Source organism: Crinia signifera, chromosome 2 (genome assembly GCF_055691185.1).
Source record: "Crinia signifera chromosome 2, ASM5569118v1, whole genome shotgun sequence".
In the NCBI taxonomy this organism is placed as follows: domain Eukaryota; kingdom Metazoa; phylum Chordata; class Amphibia; order Anura; family Myobatrachidae; genus Crinia; species Crinia signifera.
Window position 1 is genome coordinate 369,748,874 of NC_139218.1, and position 19,752 is coordinate 369,768,625.

The window sequence follows — 19,752 nt, forward strand, 5'->3', positions numbered from 1 at the left end:
TAACCGGTATTTCAATACGGTTAAAAAGCAGAGTCCTACACGTTTTAAAGCTGTTTTTTTTGGCAGTTTGAACAGCTCTATTTCAATGGCTTGAAACGTGTCCCTTGGGGGTTAAACGGGTTGAATGTTTCAATGGTATTAAATGATTTTTAAAACTGTTTTCTTTTTCGTCCACTAGGGGGCACAGGAGTTCACGCTGGGTATGAGAGGTGAGGTAGCAGAGCGTGCACCAAAGGGTTACAAAAATGTACCTTCTCCCTCATAACCCGCCCCCTGACCCTGGGTCACCAGTTTTTTCTTTGGTGCCAAGGAGAGAGCAGCACCATTATCGCGGCTGTTAGAACAGCCATGGGTTAGAGCTGCTGCGGCGGGTGCTCTTTTAGTGAATCACCGGCAGTGCAGCTCCATCATTCGGCGGCGGCAGCGCTGGCGACTGGGCTGGGGACTTCCGTCGCGGGACCCTCTCTCGGAGGCTCCCGCATGCTGCACTCCGTCCCCGGGCAGGTAAGCGGTGGTTCCCTGCTTGCAGGGAGCCGCGTCTAGCAGCGATCCCCCCCGTTTGTATGGGAGTCAGCGGGGGGGCAGGCAGTGGGGGTCTGGACTGCTCCACCTTTCCACTAGATCACCAGGGACAATTAGTCCGGCTATGTCCCGGGGGTTGATGCCTGAGGGGGAGGTTAGACAGCCTGGGAACCTACAGCCATACACATTGGAAATGTTGTATATTGGGCCTGGTTAGTACTTGAGTGGGAGACCACATAGGAACACCAGGTGCTGTAGGTTAGTCCCTCCCCCACCACTGGGGAAGTGCTGAGGCTTGCTCTCTGATTGCCCCAGGTGTCCCAGCTCCTCGTTAAGGTCCTAATCAGCAGCCATTCTGGCACTTGCTGGGTTTAGAGACGGAGGCTGCTGGGATTCTCCCCCACACCCTGCTCCTGGAAGCCTGGTGTGTGTGTAGTATTTCTCCTCTCCTGCTGCTGGCTGGATTGTTGAGCTCTGCTGATGTCTTCTTTCCAATATCATTGGAAGCTTGAAGACAGCCTGGGATCTACAGCTAATGCTGTATATTGGGCCTGGTTAGTACTTGAGTGGGTGACCACATAGGAACACCAGGTGATGTAGGATTGCCCCAGGTGTCCCAGCTCCTCATTAAGGTCCTAATCAGCAGCCATTCTGGCACTTGCTGGGTTTAGAGACGGAGGCTGCTGGGATTCTCCCCCACACCCTGCTCCTGGAGCCTGGTGTGTGTGTGGTATTTCTCCTCTCCTGCTGCTGGCTGTATTGTTGAGCTCTGCGGATGTCTTATTTCCATTATCATTGGAAGCTTGAAGACAGCCTGGGATCTACAGCTAATGCTGTATATTGGGCCTGGTTAGTACTTGAGTGGGTGACCACATAGGAACACCAGGTGATGTAGGATTGCCCCAGGTGTCCCAGCTCCTCATTAAGGTCCTAATCAGCAGCCATTCTGGCACTTGCTGGGTTTAGAGACGGAGGCTGCTGGGATTCTCCCCCACACCCTGCTCCTAGAGCCTGGTGTGTGTGTGGTATTTCTCCTCTCCTGCTGCTGGCTGGATTGTTGTGCTCTGCTGATGTCTTCTTTCCAATATCATTGGAATCTTGAAGACAGCTTGGGATCTACAGCTAATGCTGTATATTGGGCCTGGTTAGTACTTGAGTGGGTGACCACATAGGAACACCAGGTGCTGTAGGAGTACGGAGGGTGTAATGGTTAGCATTACTGCCTCACAGCACTGAGGTCCTGGGTTCAATTCCCACCATGGCCCTAACTGTGCGGATTTTGTATATTCTTCCCGTACTTGAGTGGGTTTCCTCCCACAATCCCCCCCCCCAAAAAATATTTTTGCCCCAGGTGTCCCAGCTCCTCATTAAGGTCCTAATCAGCAGCCATTCTGGCACTTGCTGGGTTTAGAGATGGAGGCTGCTGGGATTCTCCCCCACACCCTGCTTCTGGAGCCTGGTGTTTGTGGTATTTATCCTCTCCTGCGGCTGGCTGGATTGTTGGGCTCTGATGCTGTCTTCCTTCCAATATCATTGGAAGAGATGAAAGTTTGAAACACTGTCACCATTCATAGTATTGGCTTTGCATATACGGTGTCTCCTTTTCAGCTTGCTGAATTGTTGAGTTTATCTGCCCATACCAAATGGCTTTGCTAAAGCTTTTTGGGTAAGGCTGCAAGTGTGTTGCTTGGGTGTCAGTGTTGTAACTGCTGGTGTTTTTTGTCTTTTATCATGGACAGTATGCCTAAGGCGAAACCTGGCAAGGAGACCCCATCTCCGATGCAGCGTACCTGTAGGGTATGTGTGGACATACTCTCTCGGCAGGAGGAGGATATCTGTTCCAGGTGTTTTGCCCTTGAAGCAGATCTTCTGCCGCCTTCACAGCAGGAACCGGCCTGGGCTTCGACCTTGACTCAGGTATTGACATATTGACCGCTTGTCAACTCCTTACCTCCTGCGCCCCTGCCCCCTGTGCCCATGCCCTCTGTGGCAGTGGCCAGCACCAGTGTTGGGGCAGCTCCTGCTTATGTAGAGCCCCCTTTGTGGCAATCCTTTGCACAATCTGTGCAGGGGTTGACGGCTACTCGGGCGGGCAGGGATTCCAGGAGGCAGTGTAGGCAGCAGAGTCCCGATGCGGGTTCTCCGCGTTCCGATTCGGATTCCAGCTCAGAGGGGAGTTCTTACTCTTCAGTGGCGGAATCCGCAGGGTCCGATGACACTTTGTCCTCAGCGGAGGTAGAGTCTCTGATGCAGGAGGTTAAGGCAGTCCTCCAGAGAGAGGATGAGGCTCCTGCCCCTAAAAGTAAAGACCTGCTTTTTAAGCGTCTTAAGAAAGTATCGGCCCAGCTCCCGCCTCCGGCCCTCATGGAGGATTTATTGGAGACTGCGTGGTCTCAACCGTTTAGAAGGTTCCAGCTTTCCAAGCGACTTACTACTTTTTAACCTGTTCCTCCCTCAGAGAGGGCTAAGTGGGAAAATCCTCCCCGGGCGGATGATCATGTTGCGCGATTAGCTCGCGCTTCAGTACTGCCCATTTCGGATTCTTCATCTTTGAAGGACCCCTCTGAGAATTTCCTCAGGACTGCTTTTTCACAGGCAGGGGCCATTAGGTGTACCACGCTTGCCGCGTCATGGGTGGCCAAGGCAGTGTCTGAGTGGGCGGGCAAGGTGGAGAGAGGTTTGTCCGACGGCACTAGTCCTTCCTCTAGATTTTCCTCATCCACTAAGGGAGCCAAGCCCTGCACCAAGCAGCCCTGGGCTACCAGACGTCCAGTGGCTAAACAGGTCAGGGAGGTGGTCTCCAGGGGCTATGCCCTGACATTCCGGTTCCCCCCTCCTCAGTGTTATTTTTCCACGGGTCTTCCAAAGGACCCAGCGAAATGACTAGTGCTACAGCTTTCCATCTGCTCTCTTTTGGACTCGAACGTCATTGTTCCGGTTCCTCAGGAGCAGAGGGGTCAGGGGTTCTTCTCCACCCTATTCTTGATTCAAAAACTGGATGGTTCTCACCGTCCTATCCTGAATCTGAAGTCGCTCACTATTTTTCTGCGAGTGCCAAAGTTTCGCATGGAGTCCCTGCGTTCGATCATTCTCTCACTGGAGCCAGGGGACTTCATGGCCTCGCTAGATATACTTCACATCCCCATCCGACAGGAACATCAGCACTTTGAGGTTCGCCCTTCGGGTCGAACACTTCCAGTTCAGGGCGCTACCTTTTGGTCTATCTACGGCTCCCAGGGTGTTCACCAAGGTGATGGCGGTCAGGGCTGCACACCTGCACCGGCTGGGGGTTCGGATGATTCCATACCTGGACGGCCCACTGATTTTGGAAAGTCCCCAGACCTACTACGGAGTCATTTGCAGGTCGTGATTACACTTCTGTTATCTCACGGTTGGAGGATAACCTGGAAGAAATCGTTTCTTACTCCTTCCCAAAGGACACTTCACTTGGGAGCTCGGCTGGGCACTCGGTTGTAGAGAGTATATCTTCCAGAGGATAAGATCCACTCCCTTCAGAGGAAGATTCATTCCCTTATAGGTCACAGAAGGGTCTCAGTACACAAGTGTATGGTGGTGTCTTCGACATGGTAGAGTATACACAGTTTCACTCGCGCCCACTTCGGCTTTACACTCTCAGCCAGTGGACAGGAGATCATACTCGTCTAAGTAGTCAATTGATCACACTGCCCCCGAAGGTTCGCCTGTCTCTCACATGGTGGTTAAAGACAGACAACGTGTCTCAGGGCCGCCCGTTTTGGATTCCAACCTGAGTCTTGCTTACCACGGATGCCAGCCTACGGGGCTGGGGAGCGGTTTGCAATTCTCAATCTTTTCAGGGTCGCTGGACGGCTCAGGAGAGTCTCCTTCCGATCAATCTCCTGGTGCCTGCTTCGGCAGCACATATACTAAAATTGGAACGATACAGAGAAGATTAGCATGGCCCCTGCGCAAGGATGACACGCAAATTCGTGAAGCGTTCCATATTTAAAAAAAAAAAAAGAATTGAGAGCAATCCTTTTGGCTCTTCAGAGGTTGGGGTCCCTCATCCGAGGGTGCCCTGTAAAGATCCGGTCCGACAGCACCACGCCTGTGGCATTTATCAACAGGCAGGGCGGGACATGCAGCAAAGAAGCGATAAAAGAAGTCTCCAAGATATTCAGGTGGGCGGAGAAGCAGATTTCTGCAGTCTTCATCCCAGGGGTTCTCAATTTTGAGGCAGACTTTTTAAGTCGGCAAGATAGTGTACGCATTCCCCCTGTTTCAACTCCTACTTCGCCTTCTGTGGAAGTTCAGGAAGGAGGGAGGAATGATGATCCTAGTGGCCCCAGATTGGCCCCGTCGAGGTTGGTACGCGGATCTATGGAACCTGTTGGTAGCCTCTCCTCTGAGTCTACCTCTGCGTCCAGACCTAATTTCACAGGGGCCATTCCGACATTGACGGGCTGGCTGTTGAGGTGTCCCTCTTTAGAGGTTTTCCGGGCACTTCAATCGTCTCCTTTCGAGCCTCTGGAGGAGGTGGATCTGAAATGGCTATCCTGGAAGGTGGCTTCTTGTTGGCTATTTCCTTAGCACGAAGGGGGTCTGACATGAGTGCATTATCATGGAAACCGTCTTTTCTGGTATTTTACCCGGACAGGGTGGTTCTTTGTACCAAACTGGATTTTCTTCCAAAGGTGGTGCCTGAGTTTCACCTTAACCAGGAAATAGTGGTGCCTTCTTTTCCAGGTTCTTCTGAAGCTGAAGCTTCTCTTGATGTAGTCCGTGCGTTGCAGATTTATCTTCGCAGGACTAAGTCAACTTGTAAGTCGGGTTCACTGTTTGGGCTTTATGGGGCCAATAAGAGGGGCTGGCCCGCTTCCAAGCAGTCCTTGGCGAGATGGCTCAGATCAGTGGTTCGCCAAGCGTATCTTTCCGCACTGATTACTCCCCCGGAGGGGATTACTGCACATTCTACCAGGTCTGTGGGTACATCCTGGGCCGCTAATCGAGGCGCCTCGGCTGAACAGCTCTGTAAGGCGGCTACATGGTCCTCTTCCCAGACCTTTATCAAGTTTTATGCATTTGATACCTTTGCATCGGCTAATGCACAGTTTGGTAGACATGTGCTTTCCGCAGTCCAGGAGCGTCCCCCACCCGTGAGGGGACAGCTTTAGGACGTCCCAGCGTGAACTCCTGTGCCCCCTAGTGGACGAAAAAGAAAATAGGATTTATGGTCTTACCTTGATAAATCCCTTTCTTTGAGTCCATAGGGGGCACAGGACGCCCTCCCAGACGCACCTGGTAGCGGGGCTTCCTATGTAGGAAAGTTCCATGGCTTTAGGGCCTGTATGCTATGTGGGTGTGCGTTTGCTCTTCCTTCTTCTCTGGCTCTGCTCCTACCTTGGGCTTGCTAACGAAACTGGTGACCCAGGGTCAGGGGGCGGGTTATGAGGGAGAAGGGAGGCAGGGAGCATGCTGGGTACATTTTTGTAACCCTTTGGTGCACGCTCTGCTACCTCACCTCTCATACCCAGCGTGAACTCCTGTGCCCCCTATGGACTCAAAGAAAGGGATTTATCAAGGTAAGACCATAAATCCTATTTTCACCTGCAATGTGAAAGGTCACGAGGCTCAGACCCGTTTTAAAGTCCCATTTAAGAATACCGTGTCATTACCCATTTCTGCAATGTGAAAGCAGTATTAGAGTATCTACTGCACTGGGCCTCTTTTCACTGTTTACGTGCAGTCATTTTCAATATCTTGAGCACCCCCCCCCCCCCTCCAACCACCAGCAACAATAGCAAGTGTTAGTGAGTGTCTTTAATACATTTAATGACTAGGGGGTATCCTATTAACCGTGACTGCTGATTGAGGTTCGCTCGTGGCTTTCTAATGCCGTTTTCATATCGCAAACACAGGCCGGAACCTGGGTGGAATTGCCGGCTTGCTCAGTCCAGGTTATAAGGTTTGGTTTCTTCACAACGCACCTCAACCCAGATTGTTACATCAGCAACCCAGCAATAACTCTGCTCCAAGATGTGATGTGAAAGGGGCCTAATTAGGCCCCATAAGCCAAATCCCTTTAGTCGGGCAAGCCAATAGAGTAGCCCTATTAAAAAAACATCGGAAAAAAACATGATTTCCCCCTAATCCTACTCTGCTCCGTCATAGCACAGCATAAACCAGTAAGCCATCTTGACATAAGTGGTATTGGTATAATAAAGTAATCCCATAGTTCATTCATAAATCGGCATAATTATGGCTAGAATACAGTATTAATGACCATAAGGTCCGTGTACTGCAAATACAGATGTGTCCTCTTACACCGAGCCTCAGTGCCAGTGAGGAGTTACATTCTCTGTGATGTGACTAGGATGCACAGGGGGACTGTTGGTTGATTTGATATCAACACTTGTATATGTGTGCACAAATGAGTCTGTATACAAATTGCAATGGAGTGTGGCGTATAAAATAGCAATGTACACTGCTGTGCAGCACTTTGTGTCCAGATTCATTCAGAGACTCCATCGGACACCGATATGTACGCATCGCATATCCGATTAATCATTCTCCTGGTGTGTCCTAGTCGTGCATCATTGCAACAAAGACCTTTTCAACAAAATAAGGCTGATGCTAGCAGTCTCTCTGCGGACTTGGCGTGAGTAAAGAAATAGTGCATGAGGACAAATGTACGTGGTGGAGTTTGGTATTCTTACCCTTATATTGTATCTTCCAGACCCGATTCAAGTTCTCCACCAGTCAGATTACTTTCTGAAGAAGAGATGAATAGGCTTGGTGCCAAGATTGTCAAAGCGGAAATAATGGGTAACACGGTATGTCCTTTTTTTTTTTCCCCACAAAAAAGAAAGTGACTAGGTCACACAGTAGCGCTGTTTATTAATAAGGGATCAGATTACATTTATTATTGAGTTAAGCTGCAGCCACTAAACCGAGAGAATGTGTACATCTGTACGTTAGAACAAGAGTGGTGTGTTCTGATTGTAATAATACTATCACCACCAGATGGCGCTGCTATACTCAATTATATACAAATTTTAGGGAGTCATTCAAATAGAAAATGTTTAAATCTTTCTTTTAATAAAAAGAAACACAATTAAAACATACAATTCATATATAATTACACTCAAAAAAGGACATACAAGACACACAACATATAACATATAAAAAGGCACGGACTAGCATGCGGGACTTGTAAATATTGCTCACTTACAGCCTCAATAGAAGAACTATTGCCTTAAAATCTTGCACTTCTAGCCAAACAAGCCTCACAACTAGTCCATGCCTTTTTATATGTTATATGTTGTGTGTCTTGTATGTCCTTTTTGAGTGTAATTATATATGAATTGTATATTTTAATTGTGTTGCTTTTTATTAAAAGAAAGCTTTATACATTTTCTATTTGAATGACTCACTATAATTTGTATATAATTGAGTACAGCAGCGCCATCTGGTGGTGATAGTGTTATTACAATCACCACACACCACTCTTCTTTTTTTTTTCCCCCATACCCTGTATTCTGCTATCTCCCACACCAGTTACTACAGTTTCATAGTCCATGAGGCAACCTCCTTAGGGTAGCAAATCGCAGGATCCTGGAATTTGGCCCCTAAAACGCCGGTATTTCAATCCCAAGATTGGAGTGATTGATGTGCGAGAGAAGAGGGCTGTGAGAACAGGAGGGAGGAGGGCCCTTCTAGAAGGAGCTTACAGTCTAGAGGGAAAGGATACACAGATGTATGTCAAATATTTTAAACTGGATCTTCTTCAAGAAAAAAGGGAGAGCAGAGACACCTCAATAAAAGCCAAGTGTCCTTCCCAGGACTCCCTAAGTATTTCAGAGACAGTCCTCTAAAACCTTTTTTCTGGTTGCTGTAGCGTGTCTATCACCCCAAAGCCTTAACATGTTTCATTGGGGCAGATGTATTAAGCTTTACCAGAGATAAATTCAAGGGTGATAAAGAGAGATAAACGTCCAGCCAATCACCTGCCAACTGCCATGTTACAGGCTGTGTTTGAAAAAAGTCAGTAAGGAGCTGATTGGCTGGACGTTTATCTCTCCTTATCACCCTGGCATTTATCTCTTGTTAAGGCTTAATACATCTGCCCCAATATGTTATATGTTTCTGAAAATGACCGGTCTTCAACAAACATGTTTTGGGGAAGACAAAAAGACAAAAAGAAGGGGGTGGGCAGCGCTAATTGAGGTACTGTTGATAAGCAATAAGAGCAATTAAAAATGAAAAAATGGAAGATTGGTTAGATCTATGACAATTTAATACAATTACTAAAATATATGAAGCCAGAAGGCTAAAAACAATGAACAATAATAAATGTAAACGATAAAAATATCAATGACATCTCACCACACCGAACCACATGGGGAAGACCCTGGAAGTCCCAAATGTTCAGAGGATGTGCACAGGTGGTGCCCACTCGATGGTGGGGATGAACCGGAATGTCCAAGAGGTGGTGTTGATACGGTCCCCAAGCTGCAGTATGGAGGGAGGGCACAGAGATGTGGATGCCAGGAGTGGCCCAAGATGGCACGAATCACCAACTCCTGTCGCCAGATGTAGTAGGCGGGTGTCCTCAACCTCTACTATTTGTGCAGAAATATTTGTAATCCAATGGAATGAGCGGGGGGCCAGTGAAGCTGGTGTTGGACTTCCGGAGAAAAATATTGGAGGAATTTCCTCAGAGTGGGGAGCCAGTGAATCTGGTGGTGGACATTCCAGGCTGTAAATGGAGTAATATCCTCAGAGTGGTTCACCTAGGTAAGTGGTGGGGTGGGTGAGGCAGAAATCCTGACCGGTTTCGCTGCTCCAGGCAGCTTTATCAAAGGATTTTGTGTTTTGGGGAAGTTGTTATCACGTGTATTCAATTGTTAATACTTGCCGGAAGACTGTTTTCCAACTCTAATCCTGTATTTATTTAAACTACATCATGTTGGATGTTCTCAAAATAGGTGACTAGAAATGTACTCCCAGGTCCTATAGATGTCGCGGTTAATAAATCCACTAAAGACTGCAGTACAGAGAAACTATTTCACCGGCGTCTCTACCTTTTTATTAATGTTGTTGTTTACAGCAATAATGCAGTCTCTCTAGGGTGCAATGTATTGTAATCTTGTATATTATATTCCCACACAACCGCAAAATTAATTGTTTAATTATATTGCAGACTTGGCAGTAATGAGTAAATCTGTGGTGTTATTATAACTGCATAAAGATTGGTTACCCAGTTTATACATTAGTATTGATGGTTTTTATTACGTGATACTCGACCGCATGCAGATTTTACGTGGATGATGCTGAAAAGAAATCAATTCAGTTTGAGCCTATTTTAAAAAAAACATTTCTACAAATGTAGTATTTAGAAATCCCAATATGATCAATCCTGTGGGTAAAGGGGGGGTGGGGGATACAATTACCCCATAAAACATCGGGAGCGGAGAACGAAGCCGCATCCGATCTCCTGCCTCTTCACTTCTTGGTCTGAAAACGTTTTGATGCATACACACTTACCTATTGTCAGCCCGGTGTGTAGTGCCTGAGGTCACCCCTGGTACGTGTGCCTGGCCAGAACACTGTCAGTCACCGGTGGCTACTGCCGCAAGCATATGCACACACAGCACGATGCACCTATATATCGGCCATTGGCTGCGCAGCAGGACCAATGAGATGTGTGCGAACACCTCCCGCATATATAGGGTGTACAATGCCATTAGATTACCTATACAATTATATGACATACAATGAGGTTTTAGGCACCCCCCCCCCCCCCACTATCCACACCACCCCGAAGCGTGGCGAGCGGCGGCGGTACGCGTCCTCCGACCTTTTCATACCCCCACTATCCACATCGGCGTGGAGTTGATTTTATATAGTGTGGCGAGCGCAACGAGCCACCGAGCCCGAAGTGTGGCGAGCGGACGCGGATTACTTTACATGTATTCTGCGTCCCCTCGTGGGGCTCGCTGCACTCGCCACACTGCGATCGCCACACTATATACAATCAACTCCACGCCGACGTGGATAGTAGGGGTATAAAAAGGTCGGAGGACGCGTTCCGCCACCCTTCGCAGGGCTCGCTGCGCTCGCCACGCTTCGGGGTGGCGTAGATAGTGGGGGTGTGCCTTAAACGTCATTGTATGTCATTATTGTATACCTAATGGCATTGTACACCCTATAAAATATATAAGAGAGCACTGAATACATTACATAGGAAAATCAGATCGCAGAGCACGGCCCTTAAAATGGCCCGTGCGATGCAATGCGATTTCCCTACACAGAATACGCAAGTAAAGATGGTGTAATGGTTAGCATTACTGCCTCACAGCGCTGAGGTCATGGGTTCTATCCCCACCATACCCCTAACTGTGTGGAGTTTGTATATTCTCCCCGTGCATGCGTGGGTTTCCTCCGGGTACTCCGGTTTCCTCCCACGATCCAAAAATATACTGGTAGGCTAATTGGCTTCCAACTAAATTAACCCTAGAATGTCTGTGTGTGCATGTACATGTGGTAGGTGAATATAGATTGTAAGCTCCAATGGGGCAGGGACTGATGTGAATATTCAAATATTCTCTGTTAAGCGCTGTGTAATATGTAAGCGCTATATAAGAAACCGTTAATAAATAAATAAGTACCAAGAGTATTATATGGTACAAAAAATGCAGTATGTATGATTTACCTGTAGCAGTATGAATTTATTTAGTCTGCAATATTTTTCAGCTCACTGGGAAACTTGTTTGACTTGACCTTATTTTTGTACACATTCTGTTCAGGAACTGGCCTCAAAACTTCGAGCTCAATTAGAAGACGCCCGTCAGCAGCGACAAAATCAGCCGCAAGCTCCTGAGAAACACAGCCGGGTGAAAGCAGAGGTAAATCATTGCCGAGGAGCTTAAAGCGCATCTGTCTGTATTCTAGCTATACCGCTGACTGAGACGGTATTTGTAGGGGCGGTCCTTCCATTCGCCAAGCATCTGCGAGGGGGAGGTGGCGGCCTTTATCTGAGGCGCTGGTTTGTGGTGAATTTGTCAGCCCCCAAATATGAAACTAACAGGTTTTATGTTACTTTTTTACTTGGATTCCATGTTTGGCTGTTAAGCACATCGATTTGTTTATTTCATTTCTTGTGCTTGGTTTATTCACGAGTTGGAAATAAACTGAACGGAACACTTGCCGACACCATACACTTGCCGGTACACTAAACAGGTCTTAGGTTGACACCTAAAATAGATAGAGATGGGTAAGGTTGACACAAGTCAAAAGGTCAATGTGAGTTTTTCACGTTTTTTTTTTGAGCTGACATGTGCAACGGTATTTCATGCCTTAGCATCCACTACGGCGTGGTGGGAAAATAAAATAGTGCCCGAAGCACGGCGAGCGGACATGGTCCCCATGTCAAAGGTGTCGACATTTGTGACAAAAAAACGCGGAGAACTCATGTTGACCTTTTGACTTTCGACCTTTCCATTGTTGACCTTCCCATTGTTGACCTAATGCTTGTGTCAGCCCTCTGACCGTGTTGACCTTACCTAATTTGGTCTTCCCAATGACTCATACCCCTACCGCGTTAGCTGGCAAGTACCGGGGGGGGGGGGGAGATTACTGGATTACCGTTTTTGTATCTTTCACAACGGGTTCAATGTGATAATGGTAATTGACCAGTAATATACCATTTAAACATGCAATGTGAAAGGGGTAAAACTTGCTCCGACCCGGTTGAAGAAACGTTTAAAAAACCGGGTCAAAGCAGGTTTTTCAGTGTGAAAGCAGCATATGTGGTGTCCCAGATGCATTCACCGCACTTTGGTACGGCTGCTGCTAAATGTGTGTGTGTATAGAGGCACTGGGGGGTATCCAATTATCGGTACTCTTTACCTAGAAGGGCGCCCATCGCGGGCATCGCATGCACTAAAAAATCGCATGCGATGCGACCGACGCGATGACCGCGATTTCCCATAGGGAACAATGTTAAATGTCCCAATTGACCCGATTTTCCATAGGGAACAATGTTAAATGGCCCTGAAGTGTGAAATGGCCCCCCCAATTGTTAACGCCACCCCACAATCAATGTCAACCCGAAGCGTGGCGAGCGGCGGCGGTACGCGTCCTCCGACCTTTTCCTACCCCCACTATCCACGTCGGCGTGGAGTTGAGAATAAAAAGTGTGGCGAGCGCAGCGAGCCACCGCGCGGACGCCTTCACAGGTATACGCGTCCCCTCGCTGCGCTCGCCACACTTTCTATTCTCAACTCCACGCCGACGTGGATAGTGGGGGTATGAAAAGGTCGGAGGACGCGTACCGTCGTCCCTCGCGGGCTCGCTGCGCTCGCCACGCTTCGGGTTGACGTTGATCATGGGGTGGCGTTAACAATTGGGGGGGCCATTTCACACTTCAGGGCGCATGTTTGGCCTCTGTGGGCCATTTAACATTGTTCCCTATGGAAAATCGGGTCAATTGGGACATTTAACATGGTTCCCTATGGGAAATCGCGGTCATCGCGTCGGTCGCATCGCATGCGATTTTTTGGTTGCATGCGATGCGACCGACGCAATTTTTTTTCCTTACGATGCCCACGATCAAAATTGTGGGCGCCCTTCTAGGTAAAGAGTACCCAATTATCTGCAGTAATTTGCCATGGGTTATTGACTCCCTGGGGGCTGTCCAGTTCGCCCTGATAAGCATTTCATCTGCTAATCCCTTTATGAAGGCCACACTAGCAATTAACATAGGGGCTCAGATCAGATACCCATTGCCACTTAAACTATATATGCCGGGCTGACTTTAGAACTTGGCCATGTAACCAAATCTTTCTATAAAGTTCGGATCACTCCATCCAGTCTATTTAGGGTGGGAGTCTTAACCCTTTGAGTGCCAATGTTGCTGCGAGCGATCCTCAAAATATCCGCTAATAATCCCAGCGTCCCTCACAGCGACTGTGCTTTTAGTATAAATACAAATACAGCCAAGTCAATGAATTGAAGATTCGTTAAGTATTGCACCCGAAAGAGGAACAGTCGCTGTGAGTGACGCTGGCGTTCTTAACAGATTATTTGAGGATCTCTCACAGAAACGTTGTCACTCAAAGGGTTAATGTACTGTATAGACCAGTAGTAATGTGGTAGGGCCTTCTGTAGGGACTCCCCTGCGAGAACAGCGGCACTCTGCAAATATAGATGATAATTTCAGCAGGGTATTAATGCTATATAGTCACTCGCTGAGCCCGCTCGAAGCAAAACCTTTGACAGCTAGTCTGTTACCTTGCCTTGTGTTTCTGTATGTGTATGTGTGAAAGATGTAGTTTCACTCGCTGCCAGCAGATGGCAGTGTTTCGGTTACACACTGACACTACACATATGTATATATAAGATCAGGCATAATAGCCTATGATGATGTATTAAGCATCAAAATATTACAAAAGTTTCACGGCGCCCGATATATCGGATGCAATATCGGCTGCGATATCGGCCGATATATCGATGCGATCCGAAGCGATTTTGGACCTGTTCATAACCCCACTATCCACTACGCATGGAGTTGATTTTATATAGTGTGGCGAGCCCCCGAGCCCGAAGCGTGGCGAGCGGATGCGGATTACTGCATTCGCCACACTATATGAAATCAACTCCATGGATCGCTTCAGATCGCATCGATATATTGCATCCGATATATCGGGCGCCGTGAAACTACACAAGTACCCACTACTCTTCTGAATTTATCATCTTTAATTATTAGTGTTTTTTTTTCATGGTTATTATACAATAGATAACATAATTATAAAATATACATATATGGATTAAAAAAAATATAATTTAAATTAGTTCTGGTCCTTAAGGGGAATATCACCTGGATTGTTAAGTACGTCCTCACCAATGTAGATGTATACAGAGAGGTCTGCTGAAAAGACACTGCAGTGGTTGTGTGTCCGTTGGTGCTGCTATGTGTTCCCAGCAGTCGTATTACCCGCTGAGCAGTGACTGGGTACAATGGGCAGGATTGTATATTTTTGTGGTTTTTATGATCCGAATGACCCATTTATTCTCATTTAAAATACACGACGTCCATCTGTTTGCAATGTAACGTCTATTTATAGCTAGATATGGATATTACCCTCGGCCCTTTCAGTAGGAGAGAACGTTTCACGTTCCTCAGTTCCTTGCTTAGTTAGCGTTAGAGGGGAACCATTAGGAATTCTGTTTAAGGATCCCGGCCAAGCATGTCCACCCAGATTGCAATTGATTTTTCCATTAGTAAGTTAAATAGAATGAATAATGTACGGGTATATGTTCTCTTCAGCTTCGTCAATAGCTATAATACCCTGTATACAGCATGCCTTGTTTGGTGACCGTCATTTGTTAATGCTGCGTACATAGTCAGCACTCTTGCTGAGCTGTACGTCAGACCATCTGCTGCTAGCTGGAGATGAATGCTGATGCCTACACCTGGGAACTAGGAGCCACAGACTTTCCGGTGCAGAAGAGAAGCTAGAGAAAATAAATGACAGCTTTGTGTTTTGGAAAAGTTGCTGAGAGTTTCGTAGATATAGTCATTAATGGATCTCTGAAGGTTGGACATGATCATACGCCAGTCGCTTTATAACCAAGCACTGCCAGCATCTATACTTGCCATTAATACGCTTTGCATGCATCCTTTCACAGTTACTAAATCCCAGCTTTCTCAACTCCTAATATCTTTTACAACCGGCTATACCATGAGATCACTTTATAATATGTTATTCCAGTTTAGATGACAGGAGGAGGACTGCAGAGCTTGCAGTCCTATCACATGCTGTAAGCAATAGCTGAACTCTTGTGGATGCAGAGTGCAGAGGGGGCAGTCGCTACTAGACCAGGTGTGGGGAAGCTGTGACCTGCTTTCACCTCCCAGTGGGGCAGATGTATTAAGCCTGGGGAAGAGATAAACTGGAGATAAAGTGGAAGGAGATAAAGAACCAGCCAATCAGCTGTGTTTGAAATATGAGAGTTGGGAGTTGATTGGCTGTGTGTTAACCTCCTTCCACTTTATCTCCAGTTTATCTCTTCGCCAGGCTTAATACATTTGCCCCATTGCTCCCACAGCACTGCCTGAAAATGCCTCTGCGTGGTCCATGCTAACAATAGGAAACCCCCCCCCCCCCCTCTTTTTTTTTGGGGGGGGGGGGGGGGAGAACACTGGGGGGGGACTGGAATTTACGTCTTTAGAAGCTTTAGCAAATTTACCCTTATTTCTCAATTGGTCAAAAAGTCAACCCATACTTTATCATCCACATGGGCTATGACTGGGCAAGGCACCGTCTCGAAGCATATAAACCGGGCGTTGAGCACTAATTGGGAGTCCCATGTCCTACAAGATAAGAATGAACATCCAAAAACCTAAAAAATCATGTGTTTGACATTTTGCTTGTGTTGACCTTTTTTCATGACGACCATTTGGGGGCGACATAGAGAATTGTCAACTTAATGAACCAAAACCAAGAGAAAAGAGACTATTGTCTAAAATGTAGTGATAAAGACTCTTGGAGAACCCCTTTTGAGATCAGTATGACATTGCTATTACATTTCTAATTTTAGAGCTTCTCTGATTAGGCAAATGGTTCCCAAACGTTGTCCTCAAGGCACCTGAAAGGTCCATGCTTTCGGTATATTCATGCTTGTCCACAGGTGTCTCCATTAGTACCTCAGTCAGATTGGTTTAACCATCTGTGCTGAGTAGGGTGGCCAATCCCAGGATTTTGGGATTAGACTACGCATGCAGTCTAAGGCCGCGCAGGGTCTGAGCACTCGCTCAGACTCTGCTTGGCTGTGAGGCTCTGCGCAGCGTGTCCCGCTGGCCACACCCCCACACTGCTGCTGTACAGTTTCCGGCCTCACTGACGGGGAATCCCAGACCCTCTGCCGCTCCCTCCTGACCGCACCGCTGCTGTTCAGTCCTGGCCTGCTCTACAGTTTAATGCCACACCGCTGGTGAATCCCGGACCCTCCCCTGGCACCCGCCCACCCACTCCTGTCCTTGTAAGTAAATGGGTGGGGTGCTTTTTTATTTTAGCTTTTTTTGCTTTTTTTTTAAGGAGGCCGATCCTGGGATTAAGCATTACTTAATCCCAAATCCCAGGATTGAAAAAAATGCCCCGTGATTGGCATCCCTAGTGCTGAGCCATGGACATACTTAAAATCTGGACCGTTAGGGTGCCATGAGGACCACACTTTTTGAAATGTGACAGTTGGGGATACACAGTGCACCTGCTGTTTGAATGAAGAAAAAAAAAAGAACTACCAAGATGTAGTGACTTGGTCTGCTCAGGGATGGGGAAAGTCAGGCTCCAAGAGAAAAACACCAAAAAAACAACAGAATGGTAGCGCTCAAACGATGAGTAAATAACGTAATAATATAAAAAATGAACAGTGGGATTGTCTGTACAGAAATCAAATTTGTTTAATAGCCAAAAAAACAACATAAGCATAATATCACAAAAAATCACAATACAGTATGTACCCATGGTTGAAAATTGTTTGGACCACCACCATCCTTTTGGACAGTCTCATCGCATCAGCCTGCTAATCGAGCCCATCTAACCACCGAGCAATCATGAGCGACTTTGCCAGGACTCTGCTATTCTTCCAGCGGTTAGGGTTGTTGGTAATACTTTGCATAGCTTTGACTGCCATTAAGGAACTTTGCTTCCATGAACTCTTTTGTACCACCAGTGACTATAGGAAGAAGCTTACAGGTCATTATTGCTGTGGTTAATAGGTACATATTGTGATCTATTGGTCCTATTTTGCTTATGTTGTTTTTAGATTATTAGACAAATTGTATTTCTCTACCGGCAATCCCACCTGCTGGGTGACCTGGAAAACAAGGACTGTCCAGGGGTACTTAAGGACTGGATTGGGATCCACTGCTCGAGATGAAGTAATAATACCATTCCCACCCATGCTTGTCTTTAAAGTGCGCAAACAACATTTGATACTGCAGAACGTGAGGCCCGATGTACAGATTATGAATTGGTTGACTAAAAACTAAAGAGTTCTAAGATTGTTTTAATACAAATAATTGAAACTATCATCAGGAGGGAAATTCAGTTCTTCTGCATGCCCCCTGCTGGCCATCTATAGTAATGGGCATCAATCGGAGTTATTCAAATGTTGCTCCGAGGAAACAACCATTACCCACGGCACACACACATTTATTATGTGTGAGAAAAAAATGTGTTTCAAGTCCATAGTTATGGCACCCAAAACAAGACGTTTAGATGCCCATGTATTCAGCCACGTTAAATGCGAATGGGTATCTGATCAGGGCAACAATTGAATTGCACTGATAGGCACCAGTTAGCATAGATGCTCAGCAAGTGGCGCACAGGAGAATTGGATCCCCCCCGTTGTTTTAAATTTTGAAACTAAAAACTTCTGTTTCGCGGAAGTTCTTTTTCAGTAGTTTGAATCTGTGACTTCACCTCAGCTATCCTATTTTGGCTTTAAAGTATATATGTAAATGAGTCTCATGTTTTATAATTGAGATTCTACAATAATTAACTTGAGACTTCTTCGTGTTAATAATTTATGGAATCCACTAGACATGTATTTTATCTGCAATTTCAATATTTTATTATTTATAAGCCGTTACGATCACTGTTCTTATTACTTCTAAAAGTTGAAACTGTGAAATAACACTCCTGGAAGCTCTGGTGTCTCCTGAGGCCCAATTTTTAATTATTATTTTGGTGAGTAACGTTTGTCGGTAACCAAATTGGCATAGAATTACTTACATAGGCAGTAGCGTAGTAATACACGCCGCCCGATCAGTCGGGACATATATCACAAATGGGCGTGTGCGTTTTCAAGATCCCGCCTCCTGAGCTGTGAATGACAGGCTGCTCCTGGCGCCGGCTTTACGGGCGGTTGGTAGATCACCCATTCAAACAGCATGAATGTGTTACACAGCTGACGCCATATATCTGTGAATGACGCCGTTCACAGATATATCGTTAGTGCTCAATGGCCGATCGATATATTGGAAACGGCTGATATATACTGTAGGCCAGTGTGTATGCACCTTTTCTCTCCTAAATCTGAGCTCTTTTTAATGTTTTTGCTTTTTATTTTTTTGCACGTCACATCTCACTATGTGAATAAGCTGAATTAGTTTCTTTCCTTCCTGTTCCCGTTAAAAGCAATTAAGCTCCACCAGGGTGCAATTGAATTTTAATTACTTCATCCTTATTTGTATCTCCAGCACATCAGCTGTGGCTATTGCATGCAAAGATATGACCAAAGTAATTTAAAAGTATCTAAAAATAAATCACCTGCACTGAAGCTATTAGCATATCATTGACAGTAATTTGCTGTGGTCCTCTCACTCTGTGCTCCTTTACATTAGAAGTCGTACTCGGGTGTATTGTGTATTGATGTGGAAAATGAATTTATAGTAATAGAGATGCAGGAAGTGAAGCGCTTTGGCCCTTTCTTGAAGGGTTATCTTAGCCAGACGCGTCCTGATTGCCAGCTACAGTTACACTAAGGCTTCTAGCACCGGAAGCTTGCAGCGACCAAACTTTTTATTCTGCTTCTATGTGGTTGATATTTAAGTTCCGTATCAAAGGAAAAAGAAAATATATATTTTTTTCATTTTAGTTTCAAAAGCTATTTCCATGATACAGATGTGTCCGCGTACACCTAGCCTCAATACGCGTGAGAGACACCTGGCATGAGGGAGCCGCCAGTTCCAGTACGACTCTGTTAGTGCGGGCATCTTTTTTTGGTACTCTTTACCTAGAAGGGCGCCCACGATTTTGATCGTGGGCATCGTTAGTAAAAAATCCCGCGATTTCCCATAGGGAACAATGTTAAATGTCCCAATTGACCCGATTTTACTGTTCAATGTCTCAATTGACCCGATTTTTCCATAGGAAACAATGTTAAATGGCCCACAGAGGCCAAATAGCCACCCTGAAGTGTGAAATGTCCCCCACAATTGTTAACGCCACCCCACGATCAACGTGAACCCGAAGCGTGGCGAGCGCAGCGGTACGCGTCCTACGACCTTTTCATACCCCCACTATCCACGCCGGCGTGGAGTTGAGAACAGAAAGTGTGGCGAGCGCAGCGAGCCCCACGAGGGGACGCGGACAGCTGTGAAGCCCGTGAGGGGACGCGTATACCTGTGAAGGTGTCCGCGTCCCCTCGCGGGGCTCGCTGCGCTCGCCACACTTTCTATTC

General features: G+C 46.6%; 1 protein-coding gene and 1 non-coding gene across 2 annotated transcripts in view; both read left to right on the forward strand.

The window, feature by feature from the left end:
• The window catches only part of CWF19L2 (CWF19 like cell cycle control factor 2), a 119,885-nt gene that overhangs the window by 39,400 nt on the left and 60,733 nt on the right, over positions 1 to 19,752 (forward strand). The window contains exons 9-10 of the mRNA XM_083170032.1: positions 7,238 to 7,334; positions 11,310 to 11,408. Of these exons, the coding sequence (XP_083026158.1) occupies positions 7,238 to 7,334; positions 11,310 to 11,408 (196 nt within the window). The remainder of the gene's footprint in view (positions 1 to 7,237; positions 7,335 to 11,309; positions 11,409 to 19,752) is intronic.
• LOC146061778 (U6 spliceosomal RNA) lies at positions 4,404 to 4,510 on the forward strand. The gene has a single exon (XR_014471233.1). It is a non-coding gene; the product is annotated as a U6 spliceosomal RNA (small nuclear RNA).